This window comes from Mus caroli, chromosome 7 (genome assembly GCF_900094665.2).
Source record: "Mus caroli chromosome 7, CAROLI_EIJ_v1.1, whole genome shotgun sequence".
In the NCBI taxonomy this organism is placed as follows: domain Eukaryota; kingdom Metazoa; phylum Chordata; class Mammalia; order Rodentia; family Muridae; genus Mus; species Mus caroli.
Window position 1 is genome coordinate 123,784,819 of NC_034576.1, and position 12,298 is coordinate 123,797,116.

Below are 12,298 nucleotides of genomic sequence, written 5' to 3' on the forward strand. Positions count from 1 at the left end.
TTCTAATGCTAAGGTGTCTAATTCCATATGTACAAGAGCAAAGGGTGAACTAATGGTCAAAATTAAGATCCTGCTATAGCTTAATACAAGTGTTCCCCAAAGATTTATGCACTTAATATTTGGCCCCTACCTAGTTACACTATTTTTGTAGGTACTGGAAACCTTGGGAAGGATCTGGCTGGAGGTAGTAGGTCACCCACCACAGAACTTTGGGGGTATCTTTTTCCTGGCCCCTTCATATCTTTATTTCCCACCAACCATGAGGCAAGTAGCCTTCTCCTCCACATACTCTCCATCTCCAGGATAGTCTGTCTCATGACAGACCCAGAATCAACAGAACAAAGGACTATGGCCTGAAACCAGGAACTAAATAGATCTTCCTCTCCTACGTTGTTTATCTTGAGTATGTCAAGTGTTCTGTCACAGCTATACAAAGACTAACACAGATCATGAATAGAAACAGAAGATTGGATGAACTCTACACTCTGGTCAAGATTTCCCATAGGCCTGGGCCCCACGGAGATTTATCTATCATCTACCTGTCCATTCAACATTTAAATATTTACTGAATCCCTACTCTATGTAAACTACTGTGATGATCCGACAGAACATAATATGTGCGCTGCTCTGTACTGTAGCCACAGTCACTGAAGCATTTGAGATAGAGTTTACACAACTAAGAAAAATTTTCATTTTATCTTAATTACTCAATCTAAGTTTGATTTAGATTCTGACACCTGTGATTATGGTACATGTGTACTAAATTAAGAAAAGCTGGGTGTGTTGGCGGCCATGCCTGTAATCCCAGCACCCAGGAGGGACAGGGAGAGAACTGCCTTGAGCTTGAGACCATCCTGCTCTACATAGCAAGTTTTAAAGCAGCTAGGACTATATCATGAAACCCTGTCTCAAAAACAAAAACATAAAATAAAACGGAAAAAAAATGGGAAAAGTTTTCATTACTAAGGAAAAATAGTTAAAGAATTTCAAATTGAAATGAACAAAAAACCATGTCATTAAAAAGAAAACAATTACAAAGACTTGTTTCTAGAGCACTCTGTGATGGTTTGTATATGCCTGGGTCAAGGAGGGGCACTATTAGGAGGTGTGGCCTTGTTGGAGTAGGTGTGGCACTGTAGGTGTGGGCTTTAAGACCCTAGTCCTAGATGCCTGAAAGAGAGTATTCTGCTAGCAGCCTTCAGATGAAGATGGAGAACTCTCAGCTCTTCCTGCACCATACCTGCCTGGATGTTGCCATGTTCCTGCCTTGATGAAAATAGACTGAACCTCTGAACCTGTAAGCCTGCCCCAATTAAATGTTGTCCTTGGTCATAGTATCTGTTTACAGCAGTAAAACCCTAACTAAGACACACTCCAAATACTCAAAAATTTAAGTCACTCCTTATAAAAGTTCTAAAAGGACTAACACTAAAAATGCCCACTTAAATGTGTGGAGCCTGTGGGAATGAAAATTCCTGAGGCATGATGAATCTCCTCACTGTCATCTTGCAGGCCCTGCATCTTACCCGTTCCTCTTTGGTGTAGAGTTGGAAACACTGTGATAAAGTGCAGGTTTGTGGCTGATGATGCTGCTCCTTCTGCAGTCGGACACTCTCTGCATCAGGGATATACTCATCTTCTGTGTTTACAAACAAGCTACAATTCAGGGGAAAGCAGCTTTCAGAGAATGTCTTATAAAAACATTCACAGACACAACAACGGCTTTTTAAAGTAGCTATAAATTCATATCCCAATAGATCAATTCAAACAGTAGTCATTCAACTCTTCTACATTCCAAAATGTCCTTGGAAATGTCTCCATCAGCAAAGTAATTTCAAAAGTTGACTTGGAGTTAGCGTTTTTCAACTGTCCATGGTTATTCTCATGGCTTTAAATTATGTGTATGTACATATATGTGTGGGTAAGCACATGTGAGTGTAAGTCCCCATGGAGGTCAGATGTCAGATCTCCTGAAGCTGGAGTTACAGGCTGTTGTTAGTCTTGTTAGCACTTGACACGGATGCTAGGAATTGAACTTGGTTCCTCTGCAAGAGTAATGTGTGCTCTTAACCAGAACTACCTCTCTGTCAGTGCTGCCTAAATCATTCTTGTCCATGACATCTAAGGACATGTAGTTGATACAGGCTTACTAGTTTACAGCCATACAATCCTGAACACACCTGATCCTGTCTAAGCCTACAAGAGCTGCTGATCCTGTAACAAAAAAATAAATAAATAAATAAAAATCAAAGTAGACTAACCTACATGGCAGTTAGTGAACATATGGCTTTCCTCTCAGCAGCAATAAGTTGTGTAAAGTTTTGAGCCTTGGACAGAAGTTGGGGAAAGAATAACAAACTCCTTCAGTAAAATGTGAAAACACATTTTAAGATACTGAGCTAATGGTAAGACTTGTATGTTCCAGCTAAATAGAAATATCTATATGCTGCTAAAATGGTGAGTGGGTGAGTGAGAGAGAGAGAGAGAGAGAGAGAGAGAGAGAGAAGTAACTTACAAATCTTTCGTCTCCTTGTCCCATTCTACTACCAGTTTCACATGAGCTGTGCCGCCTGGTCCACAGGACTTTAATGCCCTAAAGAATGAGAGTGGCGCCACATATTATTTCTAAATGAAAGAGTTTACTTAAATATAATTATATTCTATCTAGACTCTTGGAAAATCTTTATAGTTCCCCATCAGAAAGTCTTTAATGAGACCAATGTAGCCTGATTTTGTAACTAGTTTACAAGCAGAATGAAAAAAAAAATCATAAAACACGCAATACAGAAATAAGAGTATAAGAAATCACCCTATAGGTTTCCTTGTACACTCTCAGATGTTATTATCCTTCCAACTTCTGTCCAGGTCTGACCCACACAGACTAGATGCAGCTTCTTATGAACAGTCTGCTCTCACACTTGCTCAACCCCACCCCATTATGCCTAACTTATGCCCATGACAACTCCCCTGCACCTTCCTTCTCCATTAATGCACACTAGCCAACTCATTGGTTATCACCAATTTTTGAGACACTCATCACTAATGGCTAATATAATTCATCTTTTATCTTTTGCATATGCTATAATAGTTTAGATTATTTATCTCACCTACTTTCAAGTCTAAAACCAAACAAGACTGTGTTTGTTTAAAAAAAAAAAAAAAAGAGGGGGTGGGGTGAGACAGGATCTCATACACCCTAGGTCTCAAATCACTATGTGGCCAAGAACAGCCTTCAAATTCTGACCTTCCTGTGCTGGTTTATAGGCATGTATCATCATGAGGAGCTGTGTGCTTTTCAACAGTATGTGCTGAAAACACAGTACAATTTTCCATATTTATATAGCCACATATGGACAGTCTATAGATATATATCTGCTAATACAATAGATAGTATAAAGATAATAGAATAATATTATGTATAAAAGCACAGGAGTAGTAAAGTAGAATAATTAATTCCATCAGGATTAGGACCAATAAATGTTTTCTTAATAAAGAAATTATGGACAGCAGAAACCATTCATGCAAAGCATATATAAGACGATGTTATGTGTTCAAGCACTCACCAGCACAATGACAACAAAGACAGGTTTGCTATAGTGGGGAAAGGAATAGCAAAGAGACCTGACTAAAGATGAGTGAGTTCAAACTATGGGGCATGGGCTTTACCTTCTAGACCATAAGTCACCAGGTATAAGTAATGACTAATGACTTCGGCATGCCCAGAACATTATACACACACACACACACACACCCTTCCTAACATGAGCTTCTCTAATTTCAAGGAAGAACAAATACTTCTGTGGTGGCTAGTTTTATGTCAACTTGGCATAAGCTAGAGTCACTGGAAAGAAGAGAGCCTCAGTTGAGAAAATGCCTCTAAAGACTGGGCTGTAGACAAGTTTGTAGTATTTTCTTAGATTGGTGATTGATGTGGGAGGGCTGAGGCCACCGTGGGTGGGGGCACCCTAGACAGGTAGTCCTGGGTTGTATAAGAAAGCAGGCTGAGCAAGCCATGAGAAGCAAATCAGTAAGCAGTATTCCTCATGGCCTCTGCATCAGTTCCTGCCTCCAGGTTCCTGGCCTATTAGTTCTTGTCCTGAATTCCTTAAATGATGAACATAATGTGGAAGTATAAGCCCTCCCAACTTACTTTTGGTCATGGTGTTTCATCACAATAATAGTAACCCTAAGACAACTTTGTACCTACCATGAATCAAAAGTAAAACAAGTACTTAATTTCTACATGAGCTTAAAGAACTTGAGACACTTACATGGAAATCATAGCAGACATTAGACATTACTTTAAATGGCACATGTAAGATGCTTTGTGTTTGTCTATTACCTTTCTACTGTTGGGTGGCACAAGGGCTGTTCTTCCTGAGGCAGCAAGTAAGTTATTCCCACAACACTGACCACACGCAAACTGAATGGGCATACCTGTATCAAATGTCAAATGAGAATTAGGCTGGGCTTAGTCAAGGGCATGTTTCCAAGCAGCATTTTCAAAACAGATCAGGCGGGCAGCAAACAGCTCACCTTGCAAAATACTTTTCCACTTTGAATACAAAGCACTCAAATGCAACTTATTTATCAAGTATGTAACCATTCCATTGCTTTCACTAGACACTGATTTAATGGTTTTCTATGAATACCTTAATACAGCAATAATAATTCTTAAAATTACAGAAGTTCTATAGTGTCTTCACTGATCATATGGACTAGATTGGCACCATAAAGGAACACAAAGCAACTCAAGGGGAATTTCTACAGTGGCAACTCCTTTCAGAAACTGGAGATAAATTATCAGTTTTGAAAACCCCAACAAAAGCAGTTTCACTGTACTAACCGCTGTTTCTGAGTAAAAATCATGTTCTACTGGGATATCAAAGCGCTTACAAACCTGGATGCTGACAGTAGGTCTCAAGAAATACTTCATCTTCTCCAAGATCTCCTTCTGCAGAAGGTCCCATGCTACTGTCTTCTCTAGGTGCAGGACAAAGGGCAGTCCAAATCTACAACACAAACAATAGGGTCACATTAATACAGCAATCCCCTTAGAGTTGCAATCCCCTAGTCTTAGTCTTCTTAGATTGGATCACAATCTAACTGGTTTTAGGACAGTTCTTAAACAGAGAAAAAAATAAGCTAACAATGGTCATTATCATCAGGAGACAATAAGGTCAAAAGAATTGCTCAGGACTCTTAGGTAACAAATGGCTTCTGTGGAGCAACAAGGAGGCATCCAACTGTGTACATCAAGACATAAGGTGTCAGCAACAGGTAAGGCCAGAGGGCCCAGGAAGCAGGCAGCCATACTCTGGTACTGACAAGAGAGGAATTGGCAAGCAAGTGATACTTGAAGGCAGTTCCTAACTAGGGTAGAAGGCAGCAGAGCTTTGCCAGATTCCTACATCACTTAAAACCAGAGGCAGTTACATAGTTCTCAGCCTCAGCTACATCTGAAACCCCCAAAGAAACATCAAACTGACTGTTGCCCAGGCTAGTTCCAGAGATTCTGGTGAAGTATGTATGCAATGTGATCTAGCACTGAGGTTTTTCTGAGGAGGCCCCAGGTAGTTCTAATACACAGTTAAAAGTTGAAGACATCTGGCTTCAGCTTCATTCATGGCCTAGTTGCTCAAATCTATGTACTGATCCCTGAATGTCTCCTCTACATATCCAGACCCTGACTCCAGGTTCCTGCCCTGGCTTCCCTCAGCGATGAAATGTAACTTAAGTGTTGTATGATAAAATAAACCCTTCACTCCCCAAGTTGTTCATGGTCATGGTGGTTACCACAGCAATAGAAATCCTAACTAAGACAGCAATAGACTGATGGCAAGAAAGAAATTTACTTACCTTCATGGCCTAAACAGCCAATAAGTAGAAAACAGAAGCTGCTGAATCAATGTCAATGCAATAATGACAAATCTAGCTAAAAGATGAACTCTGATGCTGACACAGAGTGGTAAAAACACCAAGAAAATCATTCCTAATGACCATCTTAGTGGTTTCCCCACTGCAGTAACACTGAAGCTATTTGTCTGAAAGCCCCCATGAATCAAATAGCTTCCTATCACAGGTAATGACTCCACTCTTAAAAGCCTGGTACCACAAAGGGGTTTTCATAGGCATCAATGCAATGCAATGAAAATACCATGTGCTCCCTGCCATTCTGTACCTTAAACACATCATACTCCTAATGTGCACTGGGGCCTCCTCTGCACATGACCTCACCTCAGATGCTACCACAGCTCACTCCTTCTCCTTGGGGCACCATCCCATACTCTGGTTCACATGCAGACCCAGAACCCTCACTCATTCACACCCTATCATTTTAGTTGGTGTCACCATCTTCTACATGGTGACAACTACTTGAGGTTAAATGCATTTACTTGTTTGGGGTTAGCCTGTCCTAACTAGAATGCCAACTTCATGAAAACAGGGAACCAGCCGGGCGTGGTGGCGCACGCCTTTAATCCCAGCACTCGGGAGGCAGAGGCAGGCGGATTTCTGAGTTCGAGGCCAGCCTGGTCTACAAAGTGAGTGCCAGGACAGCCAGGGCTACACAGAGAAACCCTGTCTCGAAAAACCAAAAAAAAAAAAAAAAAAAAAAAGAAAACAGGGAACCTGTCTATATCTCCAGAGAATATAAGCATCTAAGCATCAGCATTTTTGTTGATATCATTAATACATGTGACATCTTTTATGTTTATGTTACCACCCAAGGAACTTATTTCAAAGTGAAATTAATGGCTATCTTGACTAGTTTTAAACACACACACACACACACAAAACCTAAGTCCTTCTCCTGATACACATTCATCTGTTCTCACCCAGGTGACACTTAGGTGACAAAGCTACTTTGAAAGATATTCTATAGTCCCCATAAATTCTTAAAGAGGGCAGCAGAGAAATCTGAGAGAGATTTTTTACTCCCAAATTTCTGACTTACAATGCTCAATGAATGATGGTACAACTTTCCAAGACAGGAAACATTGGAAGAGAAAGATAATAAGTTCAGTTTGGGACATAAGTCTGAGGAGCGTGTACCATCCAAACAGACACAGTAAGCTATAAAGTTTTAAGATACAGGTTCAGAATTCTAAGAATAGCCTTATATACACAGAATATAAGCTCTCAAAAGCTACATAAGTCTTAAAATATGCACCTCTTATTCAGATTCTAACCGTAATTTTGTAGTCTTTCCCTTCCCAATCCAACAGATCAAATCAACTTTTATAAAGATTCCTTCTGAATATCAGAACCAAACACTAGCTGCAGCTGGGCATGATAGCACACGTCAGCACCTCCAGCATTTGGGAATTAAGGTTAGAGGATTGGGAGTTCATGGGAAGCCTGGATTACATAGGGAGTCCCTACCTCAAAAACAAAGCAAAATTACCATTAAAAGTAGATTCTTCATCCCTACTTTCAAAAACGATTTTAAAGCATTTAGTCTCAAAAATGTCAGTATTTACTAGGAAGTAGCTGATTCTTACCTTTTCCCTTGCTGCCCAGTGCAGGCCCGGTTACATACAAGCAGAACAATCTTGTCGCTTGCCACTCTGGTGGGCAAGTCTACTCGACCTTGTTTTGCTGCTGTTGGTGCTGGGGAAGACAGTCTGTGATGATCCAAGCCAAATTTCAAGTGGTTTAGATTGTTGTTTAAGTGAATGCCTGAAACAAAATAAAAACAGCTCAACTTAGCTCTTCAAGATCCTTCTCATTCATTCATTACAAAGAATAGAAATAGAAATAATTAAAAAAAAGAAATAATTTTTTAAACAACTGTCATTTATAATTTAAACTACAATTTAAAATAAGGACACCCTATAAGATCACTCATTTAGCCAACAGGCTAGGTATCAGCATTCATTGTTTCCTTTAATGTAGACTTCCCTATCTTTTAAACTGGAAATTAGAACTCTCCATGAATCTAAGTCAGACATGGTTTTGAAGAGCAAGTTTACTAGAATGACCCACAAATACAATTTAAAATTAGATTTAGTAACCAGTAATCAAATGCATTCCAGAAGCAACACAGACAACATTTGGGCTCATCTACAAGGTTTCACTAATTTCTTATCCCTGGTTATTATAACAAGAGATGAAGCTGTACTTACTAATCAAGAGCTGTTGTGAGAACATAACTAGAACATATCAACCCATATTAGCAAGAACAAAAATGCCTGACAGACAGCACAAATCTTCAGTGTCTTATAGCAGAACTTCCTGTTATTTAGGGCCATCTAGGTCTTCAATGCTATCACAAGGCTCTGCAGCTAATCAATGGCAGTATCTGTTAATTTACTTTTTCAAAAGTCTGTCACCTACGCAGTGCCCACCCAGGGAAATGAGGCTTCACTAGAGGAAGCAGTCGTTGGGATGGGACCTTGCTTCTACTCACTCACTGTCTGTCTGTCTGTCTTTGTTGGTACCTGACTCTGCACAAATAAATTTATTACTTAGTTACAAAAGAAGTTGGGGCTATTCTTTTAGTTATGTATTTTTTTTTATTTTTAGTAATTAGTTTTGAGATTTCTCCCTTCTGTTTTTGTCTCAAATTTATTTATATTTTTATTTATTATTGAGCACAGGAACACAAATTCATGTGGCAATAAGATGGACACAGAAAAACAACAAAGAAATTAAATATAGAACAGTGATTTATTAAAGATAATGGTTTAAAAAGAAAAAAAAATCCACTTGACTGAATGGGAAGAAGGGCATCTAAGGATGCAAGTGCAAATTCATGTCCAAAATAGAAGTCAAATAAAACAGTTGTTATTAACACTTAACAAAAGAAGAAATTAGCCTTGTTCTCTGAGTAATGTGAGGAAGGATGTCCTTACAATGTGTTCAGAAGTTTCCAATAAATTAGGAAAAGAAATGGAATAGAGATATTAAAACTCAAACACACACACACACACACACACACACACACCCTAGGGAATTCAAGTGGCTTAAAGTATTTAGGGAGAAAAGCTGGTGAAATGGGCCTCTACATAGTATGAAGGCATGTAAAGAACTGTGTATAACAGGCAGGTGAAGAGTCAGATGTTCAATACATAGGAGTCAGATTTGGTGTTCAGAAGAATCACTAGTAGCAATAAAATAGATTTTATTGAAAACAAACTAAAGATAATAAAAAAAATCTAAAAAACACAACAGTATGTGTACTTAATCACTATTTTTAAAACTGTATACTATCATAGAACACATCAATGCCCACAGTGGTGAAATCTGTAAACTCAGACGCACTATAGAACATGGCCATTTACCTCTTTGACTAAGAATTCCTTCAGGCCTAAATATTTCTGGAGTCTCAAAGGCAAAAATGCAATCACTTTCATGAACCGTCTCCAGGTCATCTGTGTCACTGAAGGAACGATGGAACCCATCATAGTACATTTCTGTTAACACAATCTAAAAAACGAAGAAAATGTGAACAGTTGTATAACTGGAAATTCAATATAAAATGATTTTCTAACTCTATGCTGACTTTCTGAAGACCATCATGTTGAAAATGTTCAGTGAGGACTATTAGATAGCTTCTAATTATTATTATTAATATTATTATCATATTAATTGCTGATAATGAAAGACTCTTAGAAGTATATAGAAGTATAGTAACCTCTACAACTGTCTAACAATACACTCTAAATCCAGACCACTTATGGCACTAAATCCAGAGTTCCTCCGAGTTTGGGGATAGGTAATAAATAATAACAGAACTACTCATTTTTCTGTTTCACAGGAGGAAGAAGGCAACAGAGACCTGCCTGAGGTTCCACACAATCCATATGATTTCGGTCTAGGAGAGGACGGTCTATATCTGAATCTAAGACATTCTTTCATATCATTAAATTCTCTTTTCAGTTTAAAAAAAAGTCAAATGACCATGGGTATCTATATTGAAACATGCAAAATCAACTCAAATGCCCAATGCTAGAAACTAGTTTAATGCAGCCCTACAGACTCAGAAAGATACTAGAAAGGATGACCTGTAGAGTATCTATATTATGAAGCCAAACCCTAAGTAAACAAAAAGCAAAGCTAAGAATAACACGTGCAAATAATTCTATTTTTAGAAACGATTATAGGATTCTCTCAGGAAAAAAAAATGCTACATAACACAGCACTAAAGTTAGTAACCTTCTTACTTGTTTGCACTGGTGCTTAAGACACTTTTAATTTCTAAGTTGTATTTTTGTGATGAAACAGAAAAACAAAAGGCAGGGAAGAAAACCATGGCCACATTTAGAGCTTCTGCTTCATGTTCAGCAGTGCTGTCCAGGGCAAAAGTACTAGACTAGGCAGAGCAAGAGAAAGTTCCAGGTACCACCTGCCATCAACCAGTCTTGTGACCTTGAACAGGGCCTTCTACAATGGGGTAAAGAGGCACCATTGGGCACCAACTGCCAGCCTGCCCCACCACCACCCCACTGCTACCAACATTAAACAAGTCCATGAGGTGGAAAGGTCTGTAATCTGTTTCACAAATGGCCCTGGGGAGCTCCTCCCACATTTCTTTCTAAGGAATTTAATGCGTATGCTGTTTTTCTCCCGGTAAGCATGGAAGTATAATTCACCTCTCCAGAAAGCTGAGAGCTAAAGCAAACTAGTAATTATATCACCAATTTATACCACATGAGAAAATAGTGAGACACCACTGAGGCTTTAAAGACACAGCTGCATCTGCCTTGGATGCCAAGACCTCTCCTCTCTCTGCCCTCCCCTCATCCTGGACAGAAAAAGAATCAAGCAGCAATTTAAAGAAAGTATCAATATTTTATCATTGTGCCAGAACACAGCCTATGAAAATGGAAGAGATCTGCTACATTAAAGCAACATGGCTTTAAGTGTAATTGCCCAAATGGGGCCAAATGAGGCCAAAGGACAAAATACCATTATTATTCAAGTAATTAATTACATGTACATTTCCAATAGCTATCCAGGGAAAAGCTATTTCACTGGTAAGTCATTCTTCCTTATAAATCCTAAGAAATGTTTCCCATGATATTTTTCCAGTAAAAACTGTGTGTAAAATATGTTAAGTCACCACAAGCCAAAAGCATTTTTTGGTCAATTAAGACATAACTATTTATCAAAGATGTGTCCCCTCTCCCAAAAGGGGACACCCAACTTTCCCCTATCTGATCTTTAAGTAAGGAAACAAAACAGGCTGGCCGATATACCTCAGGTACAGAGCACTTGCTCGAAGGAATAAGGTCTTGGGTCCAAACCCCACAAGAGGGGTCAGAGAAGAAGCCCAACAAGCATATGCTATATACAGAGCACTGTACTGGAGAGATGCCCACTCTCACCACCAAAACGGGCAAAGGGGTTCCCAAGCCTCTGTTAAATGCTACAGGAGCAGTCTGAAAGGCTAAGTAATTATACTTTACAATCCATAAGGTCTTACATAAAAGCAGGTTTTTCTTTTATATACACAATTAATTGAAGCAGGAAACAGTCTTCTATACATTAGATTCTTTGAGTCTGGATTTCCTCCATCCATCTGCCTCTCAACACTAAATGCAAGCCATTTTAAATTTCAAACATGTTTAGCAGAAAATGGGGCAAAAAAATCCATATAAGCAGAATGCAACACTTTAATGACTCATGTGTAATTTGGTCTTAGCAGGTTATTACCTGATCAGTGGGGATCTTTGTCTCCATGGATACAGCTTCCCGAAGTCTGGCAACAGTCCCAGACAGAGGCACAGCCACGCCGATCCTCATGCAGTGGGAACATTTCCCTTGATACACTACAGTGACATAGAGAGGCCTGTGCAGATCAAAGTCAGATCTTCCCATTAGTTATTTATTTTAGCTCAAATATAGAAGAAGTGAAACAAACCTGACCTGAAATCAACACAAAAACTAAAACGAGGCCTGGGACACAGCTCAGGTCCCTAGCATGCACAGCCCTGCCTTCCCCCAATATGATATAAACCAGAACAGTGTCATTTGCCTGCCACTGCAGCACCTGGAACCTGACGGCAGGAGAGTGAGAGTTCAAGGTCACTCTCAACCACACAAGTTTGAGGCCAGCCTGTGATACACAGGACTCTATCTAAAACTGAGGGATAGGGGACTTCCCTTTATCTGGAAGCCAAATGGGAATAGAACTACTAAACAAGTTGAAAGAACTTTGAAAAAGCTATGACATAAAAATATTTTTCAAAAATAACATAGTCATAATTGATTCTGTCTTTTCCTTCAAAACTGTCTAGTTTCTGCAAACTCTTTAAAGTCTGAAATAAGTACAAGCAGGGTCTCCAGAGAATCT

At 39.2% G+C, this 12,298-nt stretch overlaps 1 protein-coding gene across 1 annotated transcript in view; it reads right to left on the bottom strand.

Moving 5' to 3' along the window:
* Usp31 (ubiquitin specific peptidase 31) overlaps window positions 1-12,298 on the bottom strand; it is a 64,393-nt gene that overhangs the window by 18,945 nt on the left and 33,150 nt on the right. The window contains exons 5-11 of the mRNA XM_021168785.2: window positions 11,659-11,794; window positions 9,285-9,429; window positions 7,503-7,680; window positions 4,901-5,012; window positions 4,343-4,437; window positions 2,516-2,593; window positions 1,527-1,656 (exon numbers count right to left, since the gene is read on the bottom strand). Of these exons, the coding sequence (XP_021024444.1) occupies window positions 1,527-1,656; window positions 2,516-2,593; window positions 4,343-4,437; window positions 4,901-5,012; window positions 7,503-7,680; window positions 9,285-9,429; window positions 11,659-11,794 (874 nt within the window). The remainder of the gene's footprint in view (window positions 1-1,526; window positions 1,657-2,515; window positions 2,594-4,342; window positions 4,438-4,900; window positions 5,013-7,502; window positions 7,681-9,284; window positions 9,430-11,658; window positions 11,795-12,298) is intronic.